The sequence below is a fragment of the Stenella coeruleoalba genome (assembly GCF_951394435.1).
Source record: "Stenella coeruleoalba genome assembly, chromosome: 15".
Classification (NCBI taxonomy): Eukaryota; Metazoa; Chordata; class Mammalia; order Artiodactyla; family Delphinidae; genus Stenella; species Stenella coeruleoalba.
The window spans coordinates 87731022-87758394 of NC_137161.1; the positions used below are offsets into that span (position 1 = coordinate 87731022).

Sequence of the window (27373 nt, forward strand, 5' to 3'; positions counted from 1 at the left end):
GCCGCGTGGCAGCTGGGCTGGACAGCGGGGGGGGGGGGGGGGGCGCGCCCAACCCGCCTGCCTTGTGGGAGGTGAGGGGTTGAGCACGTGGTGTCCTCTCAGCCGTGACACTGAACGTCTGACCAAAGGCAGGGGTTCCCCCGGAGGGCCAGCCGCTGGGCCCCAGCCCATTGTCTCTGATTCAGTAGGTCTGGGCCAAGACCTGATAATATGCATCTCTAACTCCAGATAGTGCTGAGGAAGGACACGCAGAGGATACAGAGGCACAGGGCAATCAGGAAGCTGGGGGACAGAAATGGGGTTTGGAGAGGAACTGTGGCTTCAGAGACTCGCAAGGGTCACTGCGGTCAGGAGTTGCGTCACCATGGGGCCGGGGGTGCAGTGACCCAGGTCTGCGCTGCAGGTTCAGTTCTCAGCCCCTCTCCAGGTCCGACCCTCACCCGGAGGGCGAGCCCTTGGAAGCCTTGCTGACACCCTTGTCTTAACTTGTTTGGAGCTCCTGCCACCTGGTGGCCAGAGAGGGCACTACAATGAGCAGTGGGGACCCCTCAGTCCGAAGGCCCAGGATTCTGGAGGCTGCGATCACTGTGAGGTTAAATCTAAGGAAAGAATTTTCTTAGAGTCTGAATTTCAATTATCAAAACACACGAAGACAGGCATACAGAATAGTTATAATAAATATTTTAAGTTATATTTTCAAATACCAAAGCATAAGTGTTAGTATTTGATTTTTGGAAAAAACAAACAGCATTTTTTTCCCCTTAACATAAATATGTGGCTTATGGAAATAAAACTCACTTAAAATGAACTCTTTTAGGCACTTGGGGATAGAAAGTACAGGAAAATATAATACAACTTTACTGTACTGCTACTTACAAGAGAGCAACCAAAATTATATCTGATTAAACATCCTATTTTCAACTGTCAGAATTACTGACCTAAGAAAAAATACTGTGACCAAATATATCCACATAACATTTTAAGTTCCAGTGTATCTTAAATGGGAAAGATTTCACTGATAATAGTTCTTAAGATTTCCAATTCTTTTCAGTCTTTCACTGAGATATTAAGTTTCAGTAGACAGAACCCAAAGAAAGAACATTCCTTTTAATCACTTTGTCTTTTTTCTTTTTAAATACTCAAGAACTTTCTTGGTGGGCATTTAAGCAAGAAAGAACCAATAACCCAGGAACCTAGCAGTGCACGTAGACTAAAAAAAGGATGTGCTGATCTGGTGTGAGCAGCTGACATTTGATTTGAAGGTGGCTGTCGACTGCTGGCAGACCTCTCAGTGCATTGCATGAGTTTGCCATAAAATACAGAAGCCACTCAGTGAAAGTTATTTATTTCAAAAACTGCTGGGTGTGAAGAACTGTCCCAGGAGAGCACTGGGCACGGTGCTTAGAGAATACATTCTTCTTGCTGTTAAAGGCTTGCTTGTGAGGGTCCTCGGCTGTTGACAGAAAGGTGCCCTGTGACGAGATTTAAAGGCCACGAATCCCAGTCCAGGTGAGGACGTGGCTTGGGTGTTCGCTCCCCCCAGCTGTTGCGCTGAGGCTCTGCTCCCAGGACTCTGGTCACGGGGCGGGCGGCAGGGCCTGCAGGTGCTGTAGCAGCTGCTCGCAGTGGGTGGGTGAACGATGCTTATGGAGGACGGCCTCCATCTCTCTCACCAGGAGGTCAGGGAAGAGGACACTGCCTGCTTTGAGGGCCTCTGCAAAACAGGAAAACACCTTTATGATGCCAGGAGTAAATATTAAGCCAAGCTTAGCTTCATATTAAAGTTACAGCAGCCATAAACAGCAGACTGCAGAGCAAGGGAAGTGATGGGGGTTAGGAGGGCACTGCATAATGATTAAGGGGTCAGTACTCAAGAAGACATAACGATCCTTATCACGTATGAGCCCAGTAACAAAGTGTCAAACAACGTGAGGCAAAACTGATAGCTCCCAGGAGAAACAGATTAATCCACCATTGCGGCTGGAGACTCCCATGCCCCTCTCTCAGAAACGGACAGACCCAGCAGGCAGGAAATCGGTAAGTACACCCCAGAGGACCCCACGAGCACCATCAATCAGTCAAATATCTACAGACTATCTCATCCAACAGTAGCAGAGCACACGTTCTTCTCAAGCGCCCATGGAACAGTCACTAAAATAGGCCACATTCAGGGCCATAAAACACACCTTCACAAATATAAAAGGACAGAAATCATACAATCTCTGCTCTCAGACAACATGGAATTGAACTGGACATCAGTAACAAAGAGATAATTGGAAGATCCCCGAATACCTGGAGATTAAACACATTTGCAAATACCACAATGGTCCAAGAAGAAATCTCAAGAAAAATTAAAAAATATTTTGAACTAAATGAAAATGAAAACACAACTTATCAAAATTTGTGGGATGCAGTGAAAAGCAGTGCTTACAGGGAAACTTATACCATTGAATGCACACATTAAAAAAAAAGATCTAAAATCAATAATCTAAATCACCACCTTAGGAAACTAGAAAAAAGAGCAAATTAAATCCAAAATTAGCAGAAGAAAAGAGGAATCAGAGCATAAATGAGTGAAATCTGAAACAGAAAATCAATAGAGATCATCCACAAAACCAAACATTGGTTCTCTGACAACTCCTTGCCCACAACTCTGATAACCCAGGTGAAATGGACCAATTCTCTGAAAGGCATAATCTGCCAAAACTCACACGAGATAGACACTCGCAGTGGACCTACATCCGCTAACAGTGGACCTACATCCGCTAAAGAAACTGAATCAATAATCAATAACCTTCCCAAACAGAAAGCACCAGCCCCAGTAGGTGAACCAGTTGAGTTCAGGAGCGAATTCTGCCAAACCTTTAAGGAAGAAATGAAACCAATTCTCTGCAATCTCTTCCAGAAGACAGAAGCACAGGGAACACGTGCTAACTCATCCTATGAGACCAGCATTAACCCGATACAAACTCAGAAAAAGATGCTACAGGAAAAGAAAACTACAGACCAATATTTCTCACAAACATAGATGCAAAAATCCTCAACAAAATATTAGCAAATCAAATCCAACAATGTATAAAAAGCATCACATACCAAGACCGAGTGAGATTTACCCCAGGTGTGCAAGGCTGCGTCAACACTTCAGAAATCAATTAACGTAATCCATCACATCAACAAGCTAAAAGAGCACCACAGGATCACATCAATAGATGCAGAAAAGCATTTTGACAAAGTCTAACACCCACTCATGAGTAAAAACATTCTGTAAACTAGGAATAGAGGGTAACTTCCTCAGTAATAAATATCTATGAAAAAATCTACAGTTAACATGACACTTAGGGTAAGAAACTTGAAACTTTCCCACTATAATCAGGAACAAAGCAAGGATGTCCCCTCTCACCACTCTTTTTCAACACCAAACTGGATGTCCTAGCTAATGCGATAAGATAAGAAAAGGAAATGAAAGACAATATACACATTGGCAAGGAAGAAATAAAACTGTCTTTGTTTACAGATGACATGACCGTTTATGTTGAAATTGGGAAGAACTGACAAACTCCTGGAACTAATAAGTGATTATAGCAAGGTTGCAGGATACAAGGTTAACATACAAAAGTCAATCACTTGGACTTCCCTGGTGGCGCAGTGGTTAAGAATCCACCTGCCAATGCAGGGCACACAGGTTCGAGCCCTGGTCCGGGAAGATCCCACATGCCACGGAGCAACTAAGCACATGTGCCACAACTACTGAGCCTGCACTCTAGAGCCCGCATGCCACAACTACTGAAGCCCGCACGCCTAGAGCCTGTGCTCCGCAACAAGAGAAGCCACCGCAATGAGAAGCCCGTGCACACAGCAACGAAGAGTAGCCCCCACTCGCCACAACTAGAGAAAGCCCACGTGCAGCAACGAAGACCCAACACAGCCAAAAATAAATTTTAAAAAGTCAATCACTTTCCTATACACCAGATATGAATGAGTGCAATCTGAAATTAAAACAATACCATTTACAGTAGTACCTTCCAAAATGAAATACCTTGGTATAAATCTAACAAAATGTATAGAAGATCTATATGATAAAATTTACAAAACTCTGATGAATGGAATTAAAGAAGAACTAAATAAATGGAAAGATATTTCATGTTCATGGACTGGAAGACTCACTATTATCAAGATATCAGTTTTTCCCAACTTGATCTATATATAGATTCAATGCAATCCCAATTAAAATCCCAGCAAATTATTGTGTGGATATTAACAAACTAACACAATATTGAAGGAGAAGAACAAAGTTGGAGCACTGACACTACCCAACTTCAAGACTTTCTATAAAGCCACAGTAATCAAGACAGTGTGGTACTGGCAAATAGATCAATGGAACAGAACAGAGAGACCAGAAATAGGCCCACATAAATATTGTCAACCGATCTTTGACAAAGAAATAAAGGCGATACAATGGAGCAAAGACAGTCTTTTCACAAATGGTGATAGAACAAATGGACATCCACATCCAAAGAACAAAAAACAACAAAAAAATCTAGACACAGACCTTACCTCTTTCATGACAATTAACTCAAAATTGATGATAGACATAAATATAAAACTCCTAGAATATAACATAGGAGAAAACCTAGGTGACCTTTGGGTATGGCAATAATTTTTTAGATAAACACCAAAAGTATAATCCATGAAAGAAATAATTGATAAGCTGGACTTCATTAAAATTAAAAACTTTTGCCACAGATTGAGAGAAAATATTTGCAGAAGATACATCTGATATATATGGAAACACAAAAGACCCCGAATAGCCAAAGCAATCCTGAGAAAGAAAAACGGACCTGGAGGAATCAGCTGCCCTGACTTCAGACTATACTACAAAGCTACAGTAATCAAAACAGTATGGTACTGGCACAAAAACAGAAATATAGATCAATGGAACAGGACAGAAAGCCCAGAGATAAACCCACGCACCTATGGTCAACTAATCTATGACAAACGAGGCAAGAGTATACAATGGAGAAAAGACAGTCTCTTCAATAAGTGGTGCTGGGAAAACTGGACAGCTGCATGTAAAAAAATGAAATTAGAACACTTCCTAACACCATACACAAAAATAAACTTGAAATGGATAAAAGACCTAAATGTAAGGCCGGACACTATAAAACTCTTAGAGAAAACATAGGCAAAACACTCTTTGACATAAATCACAGCAAGATCTTTCTTGATCCACTTCTTAGAATAATGAAAATAAAAACAAAAATAGACAAATGAGACCTAATTAAACTTAAAGCTTCTGCACAGCAAAGGAAACCATAAACTAAACGAAAAGACAACCCACATAGTGGGAGAAAATATTTGCAAATGAAGCGACCGACAAGGGACTAATCTCCAAAATATACAAACAGCTCATGCAGCTCTATGTCAAAAGAGAAAACAACCCAATCCAAAAATGGGCAGAAGATCTCAACAGACATTTCTCCAAAGAAGACATACAGATGGCTAACAGGCACATGAAAAGATGCTCAACATTGCTAATTATTAGAGAAATGCATATCAAAACTACAGTGAGGTATCACTTCACACCAGTCAGAATGGCCATCATCAAAAAGTCTACAAACAATAAATGTTGGAGAGGGTGTGGAAAAATGGAACCCTCCTACACTGTTGGTGGGAATGTAAATTGGTACAACCATTATGGAGAACAGTATGGAGGTTCCTCAAAAAACTAAAAGTAGAACTACCATATGATCCAGCAACCCCACTCCTAGGCATATATCTGGAAAAAACTCCAATTTGAAAAGATACATGCACCCTAATATTCATAGCAGCACTATTTACAATAGTCAAGACATGGAAGCAGCCTAAATGTCCATCGACAGATGAGTGGATAAGGAAGATGTGAGAATATTACTCAGCCGTAAAAAAAGAATGAAATAATGCCGTTTGAAGTGACATGGATGGACCCAGAGATCGTCATACTAAGCGCAGCAAGTCAAAGAAAGACAAATATCATATGATATTGCTTATATGTGGAATCTAAGAATATTATACAAATGAACTTATTTACAAAACAGAAATAGAGTCAGAGATGTAGAAAACAAACTATGGTTACCAGCGGGGAAAAGAGGGGAGGGATAAATTGGGAGACTGGGATTGACACATACACACTACCATATATAAAATACATAACTAATAAGGAACTACTGTATAGCAAAGGGAACTCCACTCAATACTCTGTAATGACCTATATGGGAAAAGAATCTAAAAAAGAGTAGATATATGTATATGTATAACTGATTCACTTTGCTGTACAGCAGAAACTAACACAACATTGTAAATCAACTCTACTCCAATAAAAATTTAAAAAATTAAAAATTAAAGGGAAACAAAAAAATTAACAATAAAGTCTTAAGAAAGACATATCTGATAAAGGACTATTATCTATAATATACAAATCTTAAAACTCAACAATATGAAAACAAAACAACCCAATTAAAAAATGGGCCAGGGACTTCCCTGGTGGCGCAGTGGTTAAGAATCTGCCTGCCAATGCAGGGGACACGGGTTCGATCCGTGATCTGGGAAGATCCCACGTGCCACGGAGCAACTAAGGCCGCATGCCTAGAGCCCTGTTCCACAACAAGAGAAGCCACCACAATGAGAAGCCTGCGCACCACAACGAAGAGTAGCCCCCAAACGCAGCCAAAAAAAAAAGGGGGGGCAAAGACCTTAACAGACACCTCATCAAAGAAGATATACAGATGTAAAATAAGCCTATGAAAAGATACTTCACATGATATGTCACCAGAGAAATGCAAATTAAAATGAGATATCACTACACACCTATCAGAATGGCCAGAATCAGAACACCACATGCTGGCAGAATGGGGAACGACACGGACTCTCATCATTGCTGGTGGGAATGCAAAATAGTGTGGCCACTTTGGAAGACAGTTCGGTGATTTCTTACAAAAATAAATATACTCTTACGATATGATCCAGCAATCACATTCCTTGGTATTTACCCAAAGGAGCTGAAAACTTACGTTGGCAAAAAACCTGCACACAGATGTTTAGAGAAGCTTTATTCATAATCGCCAAAATTTGGAAGCAACCAAGATGCCCCTCAGTAGGTGAATGTATAAATAAACAGGTTCATTCAGACAATGGAATATTAGTGCTAAAAAAAAAAAAAAAAGAGCTCTCAAGCCATGAGAAAACATAGAGGAATCTCAAATGCTCATTACTAAGTGAAAGAAGCAATTCGAAAAGGCTACAGACTATATGATTTCAAGTACGTGACGTTCTGGAAAAGGCAAAACTATGGAGACAGTGAAAGATCAGTGGTCGCTAAAGTTGGGAGGGCGGACAGACGGACAGATGGACAGGTGGGGCACAGAGGAGTGTTAGGGCAGTGAAACTATTCTGTTTGAGACTGTGAATGCAACGATGGATACATGTCATTATTGGGAGGGCGGACAGACGGACAGACGGACAGGTGGGGCACAGAGGAGTGTTAGGGCAGTGAAACTATTCTGTATGAAACTATGAATGCAACGATGGATACGTGTCATTACATGCTTGTCCAAACCACACAATGTACGGCGCCCAGAGTGACCCCTAATGTAAACCATGGACTTGGGGTGGCTGTGGCGTGTCTGTGAGGCTTACTGACTGGACCAGATGCAGCACCTGGGGGGGCTGCTGATCACGGGGGAGGCTGTGCATGGTGGGGCGCAGGTGTGAGGGAGTCTGTGTACCCGCTGCTCACCGTCTGTACGAACCGTGCGGTCTGTACGAACGGGGAGGGCGACGGCTGGCCAGGAACCCCAGTCGGGCACACGTGCCGACCCCTGGTGCAAAGCCAAGGCAGACAACCCGTCTGCTCTCAGCTGTTGCTGTTGTAAGCAGTTTCCATTGGTCTCGAATTCACAGTTTGTTTCCGTTCCCCGGAGAGCAGCGACGTGGTGCCCTACAACGGGGCACCTGAACCTGCGGGTGGCCTGGGCAGGGGCTCTCAAAGGGTGCCCCAGGGTTTTGGGGGCCCTGAGACCCTTCAGAGGGTGTGAGTCAGAACTCCGTCCACAGTGACACGAAGGGCACGACCCCCGGCTCACGGGGCGCCCTCCGCACTGAGGGCTCAAGGCCAGGGCGGCACGAGCGCTGGCTGGGCTCTGGGGAGTGAGTCACTGCAGGAGTCAGTTATGTCCTCAGAGGAGCATAAAAATCATCTACTTCATGAAACCTCAACCCCTGAGCACCCAACTTTAGTAAACTCATTCCGATGAAGTCCGGATTTTCTAGGGACTGACAGCGTCTGCCCTCCACTGAGCGCCCAGCGCGGGTGGTCACAGATCACGCCGTGGCTGGATCTGCTCTCTGTCTGCTTCCTGGTCGTCCCTCCTCTACGTCCTTCTCGTTCTCCTTTCTCCTTTCTCTTGACTTCTTTTGGGTTATTTGGACAGTTTTTAGAACTCCACTCTAAACTGAAGTCTGTTTATGGCCATCTCAGCCATGTGGCTTCGCTCACACGTCGGTGGTGGTTCAGGGGATACGACACGTGTCCTTCCTTTTTAGCTTTTCAGCACCCTGGGATGGAACGGGAGGCACACGTGTGTGCAATGGGGCCGAGGGCTGGGCAGCTCCCAGACACCACTTTTTACTTGAAAGAATGACCAGTGACAACAGACCCTTGTTATTCAGACTTGGGGACCCAACAGGATGCTTTCTTGTAAGCGAATGAAGCGACAGTATTTGTGGCTGATGATAAAATTGAAGCTCTCAAGCAGTAATAAGAATTATAGAAACTTGTTTCTGCCACCAAAAGCCTGACAGCCTCCTGAAGCTGTTCTTCCCAAGACTTTTCTGAGCTTGACGCCAACAGTGACTTTTTGACACTGAGAACAGAGCGCATCCAAGTTCATGAGCACGCGGGGCGGATAGATGGACTTGAGCGGAACGGGTGTGGTTCCACAGTGGCTCCAGGGTCTACACTCCAAGGAACCTTGAGGAGACTACCACCTGTCCAGTCAGGGTGCGGTAAGGGAGAGGACCGCTGTCAAGATACTCTTCTCTTCCAACTGCATCTGTGTGGGCCGTTTGTTTTTCACATACTTTAACCAAACGACACGCATCACAACCAACGCAACGCAGAGATGTGCGTCTGGTTGCCTTCTATCAGCTCGACGTTAGAGAGATTCACAAAAATGTAAAATAATGCCACTGTTCTTGTTACTTTGTTTTACAAAACGCATCTTTCAAAACCACGTTATTTATGTTAAAATGTAATGGTTGTTATTTTAAAGAAATTAATCAGTACCTTAACATTTTCTCAAGTTTTAACTTCTACCACGGTGAACACCAGGGGCCGTAACCCACAGGACACAAGCTCGTTGGGACCCGCAGTAACTCGGAGGACACGGGTTGCAAGACTGCAGGCCCAAGGGAGTCCGGGCGCCCGGCCAGCTGCTCCCGTGCGGCTGGCCCGAGTATGGGGATGAAGCTCTTACCAAGAACTGCGTCCTGGATGGCGCTCTCAGGGTCGTCGAGGTACACGAGCAGCTCCCTGTACAGGTGCTGAATGTTGCTCTGGTAATAGCACTTGCCGGCCTCGTTCCCGACACGCTCCAACCAGGTGACCAAGGAGGTGGTGGCCGCCAGCCTCACCTCATTGGAAACGTCATCCAGGCGTTTTAAGAGTTCTGCAAGGAGGGACCAGACAGGAGTGTGAGGAGAGGTTCCAGGGCAGGCGGCTCCCAGCTAAGCTCTCAGCACTTGTGGAGCACCGGCCCCTGGCCTGGGAAACCCACAGGCGGGTGCTAGGGAGGGACTGGTGGTAGCGGGTGTTCCGGGACCCTCGGCCACTCTGGCCCAGGGGTGGACTCCGTGGACACGGAGTGAAGGTGTGCTTCACACCCGGCGTGGGCGTCTTCGCCCTCTGACCTGCAAGGCGGCTGGGGTCCCCCCGGCTCCGAGATGCTCAGACTCAGAGTCACACACAGGCCTCACACCCCGTCCTCCCCAAGGAGCAGACGGCACAGGAAGGACGTCTGCTGACCCCGCTTTCTGCCCACCGTGGCTCTGGGGACAGAGCTGAGGGCCTGGTGACACGACGGCCACCAGCTACATCAGCTGTGTTTCTGCTGAGCCTCTGGGACCAGATGTCCCACCGCTGAGAGTGGACTAACAGTCCTTCCTGATCCGCAGAAACGCTTCCTGTGAACGGGTGAGACTTCTATCAATGCGTGCTGTTCTCACAGATCTACACGACGCGCCCGCGCGCCTCTCACCGCTGCGGCCTCTCCCGCTGCGGAGCACAGCCTCCGGACGCGCAGGCCCAGCGGCCATGGCTCACGGGCCCAGCCGCTCCGCGGCATGTGGGATCTTCCCGGACCGGGGCACGAACCCGCGTCCCCTGCATCGGCAGGCGGACCCTCAACCACTGCGCCACCAGGGAAGCCCCAAGCGTTTATTCTTACACATGCAATAGGTTCCAAGATAACACTTCATTCTAGCTGTAGGTGGCAACAGATGTTACGGCAGGGAATCCAGATGTTCACACAGGAGGGGCTAAGGGTCGCCACTGCCTCAGGCGTGAGGAACCGCTTTTTGCCACGTTTGTTAATCCCGCCTGTGGGCAGGGCCCTTCCCGCGGCCTCAGCTCTCAGCTCCTCCAGTTTCTTCGGCTCCTGTTTCTGCCAGCAAGCCTGGTCTTCCTCGTCTGCCTCCTGGGCTGCTTCAGGGGCTGCTTCTTGCCACCCTTGGGGCCAGACGTGGCCCCTGCCGCAGGAAGTGCTCAACTTGTTTGGAACGCCTGTTACCCTTGCAGATTTCCGCGATCCCAACCACACGTGGAAAAGATGGCACTGAGGGCCTGTACCTTCCACCTCCCCCCGCCACCCCCGGCGTGGGCACACCCACCAGCCCCTGAGCTTCTCGGCTGCAGGCCCACCTCCAGCGACGCTGCTCCGCTCGGGGCCGGGTTTCACTTCTGTGGCCGGGACTCATCGGTGCTCTCCGGCTCCCAGAGGCAGTGACACGGGGGACGCGAGGCAGGGCTGCAGCCCTCACACTGGAGGCCACGGGGTGGTACCCCGGCCGCCGTGGGCGTCTATGCTCCCACCCAGCCCGCAATTCCAGTCCACAAGACGTCTGTCCTGTTTCTTGTGCTGCGTTACTTATTCAGTGACATTCAGTGGCGTCATACCTGTCCCATCCACGTTTAGACTCACAGCACCGACCTGACCAGAAGTCAAAGCAGCATTTTCTATTTTTCCTACCAAACAAACAGAGGCGTATGATTGGAAAAGAAGAATGTCCTACCGGGATAAATCTTGATGAATTTGTCTGCATCTATCACACCATCAGAGGTCTTTAAAAACACGTTAATGATTCGGCACGAAATCAATCGAGTCATCTGAGAATCTTCTTCCAGGGTGGTTAGAATTGGAGGCATCAGCATTTCCTGCACTTCCTGTATCTGCAATAAAAAAACCACACAAGCTGTGGGTCACGGCTGGTGCCTCCCTGGGGACAGAGACTGCTACTCACACACTGTGTACTTTGCCCGTCACTGAAGAGACTTGGTTTTGATGCAAGTATGATTGAGTCTGGAAAGCTACTTTGAAATTTCTATGTAAGAAGCAGACCTGAATCTTGATTTTTAAAATCCAGATAATTTGAACATCGGTCAGTTGGTTTTTAAAAAATCTGTTATTCAGAAAGTCTTAGGCACCGATCCTACACAGCCCACTACTTACTAGCAGGACTGGGTATCGTGTCCAGTAAAGTTTGGGGGGCATTTCAACTTAAGTAACAGCTGTTCAGGTACCACAATGTTTTCCCTACTTTTACTGTTTCCTCAATTCCTCATCTATCTGGAAATATGAATACAAACAACGCTCTTGAGTCAGACTCCTGTGATGAAATTCTTTTCTTGTAAACGGTAACAATCGCTTAAGGAAACCTACAGGTGACCCAAGGAAACAACGGGCTTTCCCCCCAGACCTCTGCTCGCCCTCTGGCCCCATAGTCCCGTCCCCTCGGTCTGTCTGGGATCATCTGCTGCCGCTATCAGGACAGGAGACTCAGGTGAGCGCTCTTCACCTGCGGCAGGTGTGCCAGGCAGGTCCCGGAAGCCCAGGGCACAGCCTGTTCCCCTCTTGGGTCCAGGATGCATGAGCCCTACCTGCTCATCTGACAGGACCCCGCTGCTGACAAGCGCCCAGAGGCAGGACACAGCCGCTGTACGGATGGCCGCAGCCGTCCTCCCCGCATGCCACTGCAGATTGGGGACGAAGATGTCCTTGATCAGGGTGTCCAGGTAGCCATGGAACTGTCTGGAGCGGAAGCAGGAGAGAGTGGGTGAGAGGGGCACCCAGGCTCCCCGAAGGAAGCGCTTCCATTTGGGAAACGGACTGGGCGGAGGGAAAAGGCCAAACAGACAAAACGAGCGGAAATCGAACACTGGACGTTGAACGAGAGCCCCCGCGCCCCGGAGTAGTGGCCAGGGAGGGGACGTGGGGCTCTCTCCCACGGCTATCATGGGGCAGGGCTGCACTCGGGCTCCTGCCGCCTCTCCTGGGACTGGACCCTGGGGCTGGGGGTGTATTCCAGCCTCCCTCCCACTCTGTGGCCGAGGGGCTTCCCCAACACCCCTCCTGGATCTAAGAAAAGGGTGGCCGCGCTACCCCGAGCACCGATGGGGCGTCAAGTCACTCCCACAGGCGGCGACCTTACAGAGATGGGCCTCAAGGTCCCTGCAACCACGTGAGGTCCCTCTGACCACGCCCACTACCTTGGCAAGAGGGCACCCTGGGGCTGCACGTATGGTCCCATGTGTCAAGACACCGGGAGACACGGATGTTCCCGCCAACATAGTCGGGGACCTTCCTCTCGACACGCCATCAGGACAAACACAAAGCAAAACAAAATCCCAGCCCTGAGCTCCACTGGCTGGCCTGGCCACCCGGCAGCGGAGCCACACGTGAGGCCCCGTCCAAAAGCCCGGGGAAAAGCCTCAGCCCTCCGTATGACTCCTGTACCCCACGGGCCTCTGCTGATGGAGCAAGACGTATTCTGCTGAACAAAGGACTCATTGACTTGCTTCCCAGGGTCATTCCAGAGCACGCTTCACAGGGGGCTCCCGCCTCCAGCACCAGCTGCTTTGGGACCTGGACCAGCGTGAGGGCCTGTGAGCCCACGGTTGCGCCGTGCCCCCAGCAGGGGGCACTCCTGATCCACCTGCGCTTCCGACACTGGACCTGGTGCAGGGCGACTCGCACACATTCAAGGTTTCCTACGTGCTTTAGTTTTTTAGCAAGGAGCTGCTGTTCCCTGCAAAGGGATTCACCAGGGGACTCTGGAAAGCTCAGCCTGTGTCCTGGCTGAGGCGGCCCAGACGATGTGGCCACGAGGGCCTGAGGGCCGAGTGCTGACCGTGAGGAGGGACGGGCAGTGGGACTCCAGTGATATGCTGGGAGCAGAAAAGGCACTGGACTCCCCAAGAATGAGTACCCTGCTTCCAGAGGACGCACACCTGTTCAAACGCAGCTGGGCCCCGAGACCAGGAAGCCCAGCCCGGGCAGGCCCACGGGCTCCTCCAGAGCCACCAGCATCCGGGCCTTGCCCTGCGGGAGAAGCTCCGTAACATCCCGCACGAGGGGACGGCACTGGGTGGTGTCTGGGCGCCCAGAGAGGGGAGCAGGCCTCCTTCACTGGGGGATCGCACTCCAGCCAGGGTGCCCCTGCCCCCGCCGTCCTCTGGCTGGGAGCCCTGCACCACTGGGTGTGCCGGTGCCAGAGGCGCTTTTGGGGGTGGGGTGGGGTGAGGGGGGCCGCATTCCTTTGCTATCTCAGACTCTGCATTCTGTAACCCTGAGGTTCAAAACCAAGCAGGTGTTGCTTTCCAAAATCTTTCCTGCCTGTAAAAACAGCTAATCCTTGCACTAGACAATTGTAAACTGAACAGCTTTCTTCTCCTGATAGCGGTTTCTTTCCACAAGAAGCCTTCAAGGGCAGCTTCTTGAGGGAACTCGGTTCAAGAGCGGGGGCTTCGTTCCCGGGGGTTGGCTGTCCTCAGGGGGACGCAGCGGAGCAGGGCCCCAAGGGGTAGTGACTGATCCGCCGGCTCTCTCCTCACAGGGCAGCTGCCAGACCCAACTCAGTAACCTTTTTATAGTCTCTTCTAACCCTTTAAGTCTTTGCAGACAAGCAGGAAATAAAATTTCCTGCAATACAATGGGCTGGCTAGAGGCCCAAGAGCAGAGATCAGAGTAACATCCAGAGAAGTGAAGTCTGAATAATGACCCGTTATTTCCCTAGGAAAGTCCAGGACAGGCCGACGACAAAGATCTGCTCCCTCTCAGGGGATGGGTCCCCAAAGAGCAAACAGCATCTCACTGCCTGAAGCCCCACAGCCCATCTTGCCAGGACGCTGTGTCGCTTTGCAAAGGGAGAGGGCGGGGCCTGCTGATGGCTCTGCTCCGGGCCGCCTCACGGCCAGCCTGGGCCGCCCGCCTCCTTCCCTTCGGAGCCCCAAGCTGGAGGCCCGGGTGTTTATGCTGCCTCAAGTCCCTCCGGAGGAGAGGAGTTTCCTAAGTTCTAACCTTAACGGTCATTCAGTCAATTCTCTGTGAGGCCTGAAAGGTACCAGAAGCCTTTTAAAGCTGAGAACAGCTAATGTATAAACCATTAGTAGTTAATGTTCCCTAAAACTTTTTCATTCAACGGAATTTTAAGGACCACAAGAATGCGACTGATTTAGTGTCTCTCTATGCGGTGCACTCGCTGCGGGGACTACGCCGTTTCCCTGGGGCGCTGGCTGTGTGGGGAGTCACACGACAGCAGGACCCAGAGCTCAGGGTCACCCCAGGTCCCACCTGAGACCTCAGTGCCGGGGCACGTGGGGACCACTCAGCCGCAGCACAGCGTGGGGGGCAGCATGGGAGACCGCGTGGGGGGCAGCATGGGGGACTGCGTGGGGGGCAGAATGGGGGGACCGCATGGGGGCAGAATGGGGGGACCGCGTGGGGGGCAGCATGGGAGACCGCGTGGGGGGCAGCATGGCGGGGACTGCGTGGGGGGCAGCATGGGGGACTGCGTGGGGGGCAGAATGGGGGGACCGCATGTGGGCAGAATGGGGGGACCGCGTGGGGGGCAGCATGGGGGACTGCGTGGGGGCAGCATGGGGGGACCGCGTGGGGGGCAGCATGGCAGACCACGTGTGGGTGGAGCCGACCTACCCCTGCGAGTCCACCGTCTCCCGGGCTCCCAGCAGCAGCCCCGACAGGGTGGAGAAGAGCTTCAGGCGCATGGGTGGGTCCCGGGCTGGCTGGAGGCAGCTCCTGAGGATGGGGACCAGCTGGGGCAAGGCTTCTCCGAGGGCAGGGCCTAGAGCACAGACAGGGGCCTCATTCCTATGTGGCAGGAGGATGGGAGGACGGAGCCCCGCAGCCACTCTGGCCGTGAGCGGAGGTGCATGCTGGGCACGGCCAGCTGACATACACCCTCAGCTCAGGGAAGGATGCTCTCAGCACAGGACGCCAGGTTCCGCCTCTCCCTTTGACCCTCCCCCCACCATGGCTCTAATTGTTCGGTATGTAAGCTTTCTTTTTTTCCCTACATCTTACCAAATTCTTAAAAAAATTTAAAGTCAAGCAAACTTTTTTTTTTAATTTATTTTTAAAATTTATTTATTTTTGGCTGTGCTGGGTCTTTGTTGTGGTGCACGTGTTTCTCATTGTCGTGGCTCCTCTTGCTGTGGAGCACGGGCTCTAGGCGCGTGGGCTTCAGTAGTTGTGGTACGTGGGCTCAGTAGTTGTGGCTCGCGAGCGCAGGCTCACTAGCTGTGGTGCACGGGCTTAGTTGCCCGCGGCACGTGGGATCTTCCTGGACCAGGGCTTGAACCTGTATCCCCTGCATCGGTAGGCAGATTCTTAACCACTGCGCCACCAGGGAAGTCCCCAAGCAATCTTTTAAAGGCCAACCAAAACCCAACATTCAGACCATGTAGGCTGCTTGATGTCTGACCCTGAGCCTGGCAGCCAGCATCCTTTCCCATGCCTGTTACTAGATGAACAAATTGTGCCACTGTCCCCGAGCCTGGAAGGATCCCAGATGCAGTGACGGTGCTCAGGACCTGGACCTGCACGTGATGGGGAGAACAGTCTCCAGGGTCTAGACGTGAGCCGCAGCTCAGAAGAATCGGGTCACAGTTGCCCTCCCCGCCAGGCCCTGTGCTGACCCGGGACATCGTGTGGCAGAAGTGAAGCCGTCACCCTCAGGCCCTCTGGTTTACTCCCGGTCTGCTACTTCTGTACTCAGTCAGGACTTCAGTCTTTTCAGAGGCATCACCTCAAAGCCCAGGGTCAAAGCAAAACCAGCGTGACTGGAGGGTCCACTGTAGCCCGAAGCTCTGCCGCCGCCAGGGTGCACTGTGGCCAGGAGCATGGCGTGCAAGACCGTGAGCTCGGAGTCCTGCTGCCCTGCCGGTCCTACCCTAACCCCCGGGACGGGAGGCCAAGCGGGCGCAGAGGGTAGGCAGCACCTGGGGGAAGAGCACGGGGACGCCACTGAAGAGCATGGGCCACACAGGACGCCACGCAAAGTCGCGCTTTCAAGGTTTAACATAGGGACTTCCCTGGTTGCCCAGTGGTTAAGACTCTGCCTTCCCGGGCTTCCCTGGTGGCGCAGTGGTTGAGACTCCGCCTGCCAATGCAGGGCACGCGGGTTCGTGCCTCGGTCCAGGAAGATCCCACATGCCGCGGAGCGGCTGGGCCCGTGAGCCATGGCCGCTGAGCTTGCGCGTCCGGAGCCTGTGCTCCGCAACGGGAGAGGCCACAACAGTGAGAGGCCCGCGTACCGCAAAAATAACCCAAAAAACAGAAAACAATCTGCCTTCCCATGCAGAGGACGCAGGTTCGATCCCTGGTCCAGGAATGAACATGCTTCAGGGCAACTAAGGTCACGCGCCACAACTACTGAGCTCGCGCGCTCTGCAGCCCATATGCCGCGACTACTGAGCCCATGCACCACAACTAGAGAGAAGCCCATGTGCCACAACGAGAGAAGCCTGTGTGCTGCAATGAAGAGCCCACGTGCTGCAATGAAAGATTCCGCGTGCCGCAACTAAGACCCGACACAGCCAAATAAATAAATAAACAAAATTAAAAACGTACATTGGTCCTATGTCACACTCTTGAACTAATTCTTCCAAAAAAAAAAAAAGGTTTAACATAAAAATGTGTGCCTGGGCAGACTTTAAAGACCCACGTTACAGCAAGTCTTCACTATAGAGTTCGCAGCATCTTTTAAATTAAGGTTTTGTTCCTTAAAACAGCTGTTCTCCGCAGGCTGAGAGTGACCGTGAGTGACTCTGAAGAACCAGGCCTTGGCGTGCCGCCTCCTGGGTGGTGCTGAGCAGCTGTGCCCGTCTGTGCCGGGGCTGCTGGGGCCACCACGGGACCAGCGCTCCGAACCCCACCCGGGGCGCCCGTCTGAGGCCCACCTGAGTGAGCAAGCACCACGTCAAACTGCAGGAACCCCGTGGAGCGGCCGGTCCAGTCCCGGTGCGAGGCAGCCAGCCGCTCCAGGAGGGCGCCCACGTGCGCTCGGAAGAGGTCCTGGCTGCCGTCCACGCTCTCCACCGCAGCCAGCTCGGCCAGCGCCTCCTGAACCTGGGGGAGCAAGTGACAGGCTGGGACAATCCGATCTTGGGACTCACAGACCCCACTGGAGACCTGTCCTCACCACCTGAGGGAGGGAGAGCCACTCGGGCACACGCCGCGTGGCCCGGGGCTCCCGTGACGCCCCTCCTGTCTGTATGAGGAATAATGAAATGGACAAACAATGGACGGGCAGTTCAGGCACAGTCCCCCCACCCCCCATGAGGCACCACCCGGGGCAGGGCAGTCCCTGCATCTATGGAGAAGTGGGAGCAGGCGGTTTCAGGGCCGGCACTGAACAGACTTAAACCACGGGTGCCAAAGATGGGCCCACGTCCTCGCTCTCGGAGTGCTTCACCTGACCAGACCTCCGGGCACAGCGTGTCTGCTGCTCTGCGGGCACAGAGGAGATGGAGGACCGGACCCTCCTCCCCCAGGGCTTCAGGAACAGGACGCCCCCAGCACGCTGTGCAGCTGTCCCGGGGCCCCAGTCTGGCCTGCAGACTCACCCGTAATGACAGACTCGGCTTTTCTAGTATTTACAGCCCTACAGTGATGACCTCCCTGATCGGACACGTGCCCTCCGGAAAGGGGGTTTTTTAAGAGAGAAAGAAAACACAGTTTACGAAGGCCCCGGGGAAGGGGAGGGCAGGCGGGGAGGCTCCCGGACACAGTGTGGCTGGAGAAGGGGAGACAGAACCAGGGGGAGAAGCCGGGTTCTCAGCTTGGGGAGAAGTGGTCAGACAGCCGGGTCTCTGGATGGTCCTCGCAGCCGCAGGGAGCTGGATGTCAGAAGATTTTAAGTTAAATACAGAGCCCGGGGCGGGGGGCACCTCCCGGGAGGTCCAGTGGTTAAGACTCCGTGTTTCCAATGCAGGGGATGCAGGTTCGATCCCTGTTTGGTGAACTAAGATTCCACATGCCGTGCGGCACGGCCAAAACAATAAAGAAGCAAGGAAGTTCAATGGAGAAAAGAATTTGGAAAAAAAAAATACAGAGCCAGGGGAATGGAAACAATTGTGTAAAGCCGGGCTGCAACCAACTAGGACAATCATGATATTATTTTCTCTCCTGACCTCCGGTGCATGTGTGTATTCCTAACCTCACTCAGATGCACATTTAAGACGAGGGGGGCCTCGTTTCTTGCCCGTTTCTCCAAAATTAAGCAGCCGGCCTCACTCTGAGATCCTGACGCCAATGGGCAGTTGGAGGGAATTTAAAATCCCGTGTACCCCTGAGGCCGCCTAGAGAACGAATCACCCCGCATGTTCTAGACTCTTTCATCTTAGGTAGCCAGTTCGCTGGGCAAGCCCGAGGCTTGGAGTTTGACAGCAGAGACTGACAGATGGCAGCCTCCCGTCCAGGGGCTGAGGCAAAGCAGGAGGGCCCCCTCACCTTGGCACCAAGGCCTGCGGGTCCCCACAGCGCCAGGACAGTCACCAGCACCTCCATGAGCGGCACGCCGGCCCCTCGGCAGTCCTCCCGGCTCACGGACACCACGGCCTGCACGCACTGCAGCAGGCGCTCCCCGTACAGGCGCTGTGGAGAGAGCAGGGCACCGTCAGCGACCCCTGCACCCGCTCGGCGGCCCAGACGAGGCCCCACCGACCAGGGCCATGGAGCCACGGCGACCCTGCGAGTGGACTGGGCCAGGATTCTGGCACATCAGCCATAAAGAGGGCGTCCCTCTGCACAACAGGGAAACCGAATCCCTGTTGAATCCCTGAGAATCAAGGAATTCACGGCAACTCTGTTAAGTGCTTAATGGTATCTGAGTTACATTTTTAAAAAGTTTGCATGTGTTAGTGACACACACTGTAGTAGTGACAAGTGGAAGGACAGGGAATCTGGATTTGCTCTCAGTACCCCAGCTCTTCCCACCCCACCCCCAAAGTCAGACAGAAGCTGGACCAAGGGGGACGTGGCTGGAACCGGGCGGCAGGCACGAGGGGTGCACACTGCTCCCCTCCCCTTCTGTGCACTTCTGAGTGTTTCTATAATACTAAGTTAAGAAAAATAAAATTCTGTGATTCAAAGATGCTTCCAGACTGCCGGGGGTCAAGGTGACACCTCGGTTGGGTCGAGCCCTTCTCTCACCTCCCAGCCTCCAGCCTCATCCACTGTGAAATGGGGGCCAGGAGTGGGCACGGGGTGGGGGCCCCAGAGGAAGAACCGCCTAGAACACCCCTCCCACACGCCTGCTCTGCTATGTTTCATAAAGGACAGAGGGAACCAGGGCAAAATGCTTAAGGTTTTTTTTTTTTTACTATTGGGGGTGTGAGCTCAAAAGTTTGGTGAACCTTTGGCTAGACAATGGATTGGTTCTAAATTCTGAATCAGCTCTAAAATCCTACGACTCATTCACAAATGATATAAATCATAGAAGTTTAAACAAAAAATTCACTGTGGCATGTCCCCAGCCACTTAGGGGTCCTAACTCCCCCGAGAAGCCACAATTGGTGTTTTATTCAAACACTTACTTTTCCCGCAGCCCCATTTCTCTCAGACCTGGATTGACTGATTGATTGATTTTTTTGAGGGCATGGTTTTGGCTAATTTCTAAATGACCTACAATACATACTTAAGGAGCTACCATTCTTTCAATTAAAATAAACAGGGATTGGGACTTCCCTGGTGGTGCAGTGGTTAAGAATCCACCTGCCAGTGCAGGGTACACGGGTTCGAGCCCTGGTCCGGGAAGATCCCACATGCTAAGGAACAACTAACCCTGTGCGCCACAACTACTGAGCCTGCGCTCTAGAGCCCGTGAGCCACAACTACTGAGCCCGTGTGCCACAACTACTGAAGCCCACGCGCCACAACTACTGAAGCCCACGCACCTAGAACCCGTGCTCCGCAACAAGAGAAGCCACCACAATGAGAAGCCCGCACACCGCAACGAAGAGTAGCCCCTACTCGCTGCCTGTGCACAGCAATGAAGATGCGACGCAGACAACAATAAATAAATTTTTTAAATTATAAAAAAAAAAAGAACAGGGAGTTGCTCTCAGCATTGGCTGAGCCATCTCACGACACCTCCAGATGCTGGAACTAACCAAAGGTCTGTGTCCTTCACAAGCACTGCCCTCCTGCTGTGAACACGGCACCACCTCTGAGGAAACGGGGCCTAATGTTCACGGATTTCACGACATTTAACCAGAGGATTTTCAACACCTACCTACCCACACACACACACACACACACAGAGAAAGAAAACAAGACACAGCGGGAACTGACACAGAGGGAGATGCCACACCTTCACCGGAGAAGGCGCCAGGCACTCCCATCCCAGACCCCACACCCGATTCCTGAGTAAACAGGAGGAAACGAGTTACTTCTGTTTTATCAACCGTTTCTGCATCTCAGTCCCGTCGATAAACAGCCAGATTTCAAAGCAGAGGCTCAGGTCCCGTCAGCTGAGCCCAGGCCCAGGCAGACGAGCAGAGCGTCTCTGGGGCCCTGTTGGCTCAAGCCGGGGCTTTACATTTAGTTTGGTCTGGAAGCATTTGAGGCCTGTCCTCACAGTCCCTGGAGAACGACTGTAGGAGACACTAGGACGACCCCTCCCTGTGCGGAGGCCGTGCATCCTGGCCACAGGCGTGCGAGGATGGGAGTGGGTCGCACGACTGGGGTTCACAACGGCTGGTCCCTTGGCCAAAGGCCGGAACGTGTCTAGAGACACGTGTGTGGATGGAACTGTCAGGAAGGGGCCCCTCTGTTTGCAGGACCGAGTAAATCTTTCCTGGAAGGACTGGAGGAAGAGGAACCAAGTGTGCGCTCTGAACTAGATGGATCGAGGGACCAAGGTTTCCTGTAACAACACTCAGGTGTGAAAAGACGTTTCCTTTGCTGTACAGCTTGCAACACGTGTACTGAAACACCTACACAAACTTTCAAGCTGCACCTTCTAGAACAGAAATGCTTCTGGAATGAAAATCCTTGTTGGAACCAGTTGAGTAAAAATGTGGAACTTTTTTCCACATTTTTAGATAATCATAGTTTATCTTAAAAATGGGTTTTGGGAAAAGTTGAAATATGGTTGAAAACACCAGGAGCAGGTGAAAAAGCCCACGAACGTCCCCCCTCCAAGACCTCTGTTCCATCCCCCCCATCTGTGTTTCAGAAGCTGCCTTATAGGCTTATTAAGATGGTTCCCACACGACTGTGAACGTATGTCAGAGTTAAGGCCAGATGCAGGCGTGGAAGTGCATCTCCCGGCAGCTGAGCGGTAGCTGGGCACCCCTGTGGTCCAGCTCTGTGGCCATGGCAGCCACTGTCAAGTGTCAGCTGTGCGGGGCCAGCTTCCCATGGCCCAGGGGGCCTGCAGTGCATGGGTCAGACGCCTGGCGAGGCAAATCCTCGTTGTTCTACAGAGAGATGGGAGGGTGACTGGCCAATGCAAAGACTCAGGGTTTGAGTCCATCACAGCCACATGAAAACAAGGTCGTTATTTTTCCTTCAACAGCAAACAATTGTAAATTATTCCAAATGACTAAGCCTAACTACCTACATTGTTTCAGCTTCAGATGTAATGGATTTACTGCTCAATTTAAGACAAAACAAATCTGTAACCACCAAGCAGAGCTCCCAATAATGGTTGCCAGATCAGGTGGCCTGTTGGAAGCCCCGTTAGAAGCCAAGTGACCGGGGTAAGAATAAGCTCACCATGGAGACACCGCGTGCGACATGGACCAAGAGATGGGGCGTGGACTCACAGGTTCTCTGGGGGTGGGTGGGGTGGGGGTGGGGGTCTCCAGCTGAGACCACCCACAGCAGCGCCACCCATAGAGCGAACTGCCCTCGACGATGGACGCGCTCTGACACCGCCCAGTGCTGGCCACACGGGCTACTGGGCGCTCGACATGCGGCCAGCGTGACAGAGGAACTGCCTTTGCACTTTGTTTCATTTTACTTTAAACGGCCGCCATGGTGGATGGAGAAGAACGGGCCAGGAGACACGTGGGTCCAAACAGGAGGACATCAGGGCTGCATCCCAGCTACCACGCCGGTCAGATGTCCCCGAGAGGCCTGTGGGACTGACAACTGCTATGTGTGGATGGTCCCACAGGGGACCGAGTCACCATGGAGATGGATGGACTCTACGATCCCCCCAGCCCCACCCTCTCCCGCGCATGCTTACATTTTCAGACCCCTGGCAGATGTGAGCGTGGGCCAGCTCCATGGCGATGACCTTCACGTGCGGCCGGAGGGCCTCCCTCGGGCAGCCTCGGATGACGGAGGCAAAGACCAGGAGGCCGGAGGGGGAGGGAGACTTCCTCAGCATCGACAAGATCAACTTCAGAAACACCTCCGGGCTGACGAAGGTCCCGATCAGCTCTGCAGATCTCGTGCACTGAGGGCAGATGGAGGAGGCCTGAGGCTGCCGCCCCTCTCGGCCCCTCGCTGCTCTGTGTCTGCCGTGCCCGCTTTCACCTGCCAGAAGCAGCCCTGCAGGCCCGTCTCTTCCTAACGTGCTCAAACGCCCACGAAAGCTGGTGAGTCCCCTCATGAGCTCAGAAGTGCCCGGGGAAGGAGTTCATGCCATTTGGCGTGGGCACGGCTGTCAGAGCGTCCTCTCTGAGGCCCGGCTGCCTGAGCTGGACTCATGGGGGCGGCTCTGCACGTCTGTCCGAGCAGTGACCACTGCAGTGGCCTGTGGGTGGAGGATGTGTTTACCTTCAGACACAGGGCCGCTCACCTGCACATGCTTAATTTAAAGAGAACCGTTAAACGCCTTTTTTATGGGCACGCAGGCTGGATGCAGAAGGCTGGGGAGAGCCCGGGGGCCACGGAAACATCTACACCTTCACACAGGGGCGACTGCGTGACTGCTGATACGTGTCCAAGTTCACACACTGCAGAACTAGGAAGGGTGCATGCAGCCCCTGAGGACAGCGGAATGCCACTCACGCTGCGGACCACGGCCTTCTCCTCGTCGGCACAGGCGTGGAGCAGGGTGCGCAGGACGGGCTCCAGGTGCTGCGTGATGTGGCCTTCCGCGTGCAGCAGCAGTACCGCCAGCAGCTGTGCCGACTTCACCCTGGTCGCCACCACCCAGTCGGTGATGTCGTGACAGATGGCGGGAAGGATCTTGGAGAGGTTTCTGAAGACAAGCTCCCGGCAGCCCAGCCCCGGGCGGCTCCCTGTGGGTCATAAAGATGGATGGGAACCCGTGAAATTTACAAACAAGATCTCAACGATTCATGTACGAAGTCACTTACTACACATTCCTCACTTAAGGCATACCTACGGGTTTTATTTTGAGGTCTTAAAAAACTCAAACCAACTCTGAAGACAGAAATGACGCCACAAAGTGTCATAATTTACTTGAAGTCTTTACAGCGATCCTGAGGTGTGACTCACAGTAAACTACCTGCTCGAAGGGCACAACCCTGAAGTTCTGACAGATGGACACCACTGCGAACCCTCACGGCCATCAAGGTAACGCGCACCTGCCACCCAGAAGGTCCCTGTGCTCCCGACGATGCCCTCCCCTGCCCCCGGGCAGCCCCGGTCGGCTTCCTGTCGCTATGGGGAGCCGCAATTTCCCGATTTTCTGTGAGTGCAGCCGCGCAGCACACGCTCCTCTCTGCCTGGCTTCCTCCGCTCCGAGGCCCAGCAAGTGGTGGGGGGCGCCGGCCCCTGCTCACTGCTGAGCAGCGTTCCAGCACACGGACAGACCACAGTCTGTCTGTCTACCTGCCGATGGACGTCTGAGCGGTTCTGCCGTGGGCTGTCGCCGACGAGACTTCTCTCGGGTGGGCGCCCTGGAGCGCCACGGCTAAGCACATGGAAGGTGGGCACTATACTGATTAAGAAATGGCCGAGCGGTTTTCCAACGCTGCTGCACTGCTGTCTGCCCTCCCCAGCCGTGCACGAGGCCTGAAGCTCCTCCACACCTGGCACGGGCAGTCCTAGGTCAAGCCTCCAGGCAGGGAGGGGCATCTCCTGTGGCTTTGATGTGCATTCTCCTCACGAGCAATGCCCTGGAGCACTGACTCATGGGCTTGTTTGACATCTGTGTGTCCTCAGTGACGTGTCTTTTCAAACTTTTTTTGCCCCTAAAACACTGGATTGTGTTCTTGATATTGAGTTTGAGAGTTCTCTCTGTGCTCTGGACACAAATCCTTATGCAGACAATTTGCAAACGTCTCAGTCTGTGCCCTGTCGTTTCACTCTCTTAATGTCTTCCAAAGAGCAGAAGTTTTCATTTTGATGAAAAGCAATTTATCAGTCATTCTTTTGTGGAGTGTATTTAGGTCGTACTCTTAGATCCACATGGCATTTGGGGTTAGTTTTCATTTATCAGGATGGTTGGATCCAAGCGCACTTTTTTTGCACATCCAGTGATTCCAGCACCATTGCTGAGACGTCTTTTCTCCCCTTGTCTTTGCAACTTGCCAAAATTCAGAGTCCACACGCCTGTGTCTGTTTCTGGACTCTGCTCTGTTCCACTGGTCTATCGGTCTGATTTTTTATTTTTTTAATTTATTTTTGGCTGTATTGGGTCTTCGTTGCTGCGCACAGGCTTTCTCTAGTTGTGGTGAGTGGGGGCTACTCTTCATTGCGGTGCACGGGCTTCTCATTGCAGTGGCTTCTCTTGTTGTGGAGCACGGGCTCTAGGCGCGTGGGATTCAGTAGTTGTGGCACACGGGTTCAGTAGCTGTGGCTCGCGGGCTCCAGAGCGCAGGCTCAGTAGTTGTGGCACACGGGCTTAGTTGCTCCGTGGCATGTGGGATCTTCCTGGACCAGGGATCGAACCCGTGTGCCCTGCATTGGCAGGCAGATTCTTAACCACTGCGCCACCACGGAAGTCCATGTCAGTCTGTTTTTATGTTCATAACCTCACCATCTTGATTACTGCGTTTTATGTCTTAAAACCAGACGTACTCATCTTTCAACCTGGGCCTTTGTCTTCAAAGTTTTGGCTGTGCTAGGTCCTTTACGTTTCCTTGTGAATTTCAGGATAAGTTTCTCAATTTCTATAAAAAAGCCTTCGAGGATTTTGATTACAAGATTTTGACCTTAAAGACTCAAAACAACTCTAGAGATAGAAATGAGACCGTGACATGTCAAAGTTTAAAGCGTGTTTTAGTAAAGAGAACAGCTTGTACCATGAGGCCTCACTTTGAATTTTTGTTCCTGTTACTTTTCTCTTTTCATGGTATATGAGAGAATTAGTTCTAAATGTTTCAGATTCTGCTGGCGGTTTAAGTGAGCTTGTTACAATTTTGTAAAAAACAAAAAGGAAAACAATAAATGCCCTTTTCTTCCTGATGACATGTCCCTTGTGGAAAGTTTGTGGGATGAGGGGACAGGTTAGGACCGTCTGGGGAGTGGTCCACTGACAGGCGGGCACACGGCCTGAGAGGCATTTCCAGAGATGCGCGCCTCACTCTGAAGATGGCTCTGAAGCCTCCTTTCCTGTACTTGATACGGCAGACATGATAATTTAAAAGACGGTGCATTCTCAAACTTTACTAAATCAGAAAAAACCCTGCTGGCAACTAATTTTTGTACCTTTTCCAAAACATGCGTGATTTCCCCTCATAGCAGTTGTGCGGCATGGGAGGTGAAGCTGCATGAATAAACATGTGGACAAAAAAAAAAAAAACACGGGCCTCCCAGGTATGGGGGAGGAGCCGCCTTCTGGGTCTCACAGTGAACAGCAGCGGGTGCACACGAGGCATGAGCAGTTGTCTTCATGCTGCCCTTCGTGCAAGGCGTCCCCTCCAGGGTGGCCGTCCGAGCCTGACTTCACCTGACCAGGGCTGGAGGGGCCTGCGGGCCCAGGTCCCGGTCCCTCCCATGGTGCTGCCTGTCTGACCTGGTGCATGTATACTAGGCTTTGTCCCTGCCAGCGGCACTCCACCATCACTCCACTGTAAGAAGACACCTGCAGACAGACTGCAGTGATACAGGCGTCCGATCAAGTTCAGTGGAAGGGACTTCGTTCCTAGACAGAAAGTGTTTCCAGAGCAGAAGAAACTAGACACGTGTGGGGTTGAGGGGCAAAGAGGGGGGCCGCAGCCCAGCGGGCAGGGGGCTTCCTTGGAAATGCAGCCCGGATCTGACTCAAGAGCTAAGGGAACACATGGCATGCCCGCGCACACGCACGCACACGCGGGCGCTCACGGTCTGGCAGAGAACCACGATGAGGGGCAGGACGGGGGGTCCAGCAACGGGAGGCTCTGTTCTGAGGGTAGCATCACCCGGAACACGAGGACCGCATCTCACCGGCTACCTGTGTGTTTGCTTCTCCAGGGGAAGCTCACAGAACAGCTTTGTGAGATGACAAAGCACCACCCATTTCCAACGTTTCCCCATCAGGCTCACGCTCCTCGGCTGGCCGCGCCCTCACGTACCCAGGGAGGCCCGCCCAGGACCGCGAGGGAGGCCCTTCCCGCCGTCCGGCTCTACCTCCGGGACTCGCCCTGCTGCACCGCTGGCCTGGGCTGGCCGCGCTCACCTGGCGAGGGGTGGTGTGCGGGGGGTGGGCCAGCGAAGTCCAGCTTGTCCTTGAGGTCCTCCTCGTTCTCCATCTGCCAGCGCAGCCCGACCTGCTCCCAGAGGCCGGCTGCCTCGCACCTGCCGCACAACACAGACCCGGGTCAGGGGGCGCCCTCGGCGGGGCGGCCGGGTCTCTGCCCGAGGGAGCCCACCAGTGAGTCTGCCATGCCTCCATCACTAACCCAAGCAAAGTGCTAAAG

General features: G+C 52.2%; 1 protein-coding gene across 1 annotated transcript in view; it reads right to left on the reverse strand.

Moving 5' to 3' along the window:
• Positions 1-761: 761 nt before the first annotated feature.
• DNAAF5 (dynein axonemal assembly factor 5) overlaps positions 762-27373 on the reverse strand; it is a 36369-nt gene continuing 9757 nt past the window's right edge. The window contains exons 4-13 of the mRNA XM_079945371.1: positions 27133-27251; positions 23574-23806; positions 22804-23016; positions 19059-19202; positions 17507-17675; positions 15243-15390; positions 12188-12338; positions 11323-11479; positions 9510-9701; positions 762-1714 (exon numbers count right to left, since the gene is read on the reverse strand). Coding sequence (XP_079801497.1) covers positions 1578-1714; positions 9510-9701; positions 11323-11479; positions 12188-12338; positions 15243-15390; positions 17507-17675; positions 19059-19202; positions 22804-23016; positions 23574-23806; positions 27133-27251 — 1663 coding nt within the window. The 3' untranslated portion in view covers positions 762-1577. The remainder of the gene's footprint in view (positions 1715-9509; positions 9702-11322; positions 11480-12187; positions 12339-15242; positions 15391-17506; positions 17676-19058; positions 19203-22803; positions 23017-23573; positions 23807-27132; positions 27252-27373) is intronic.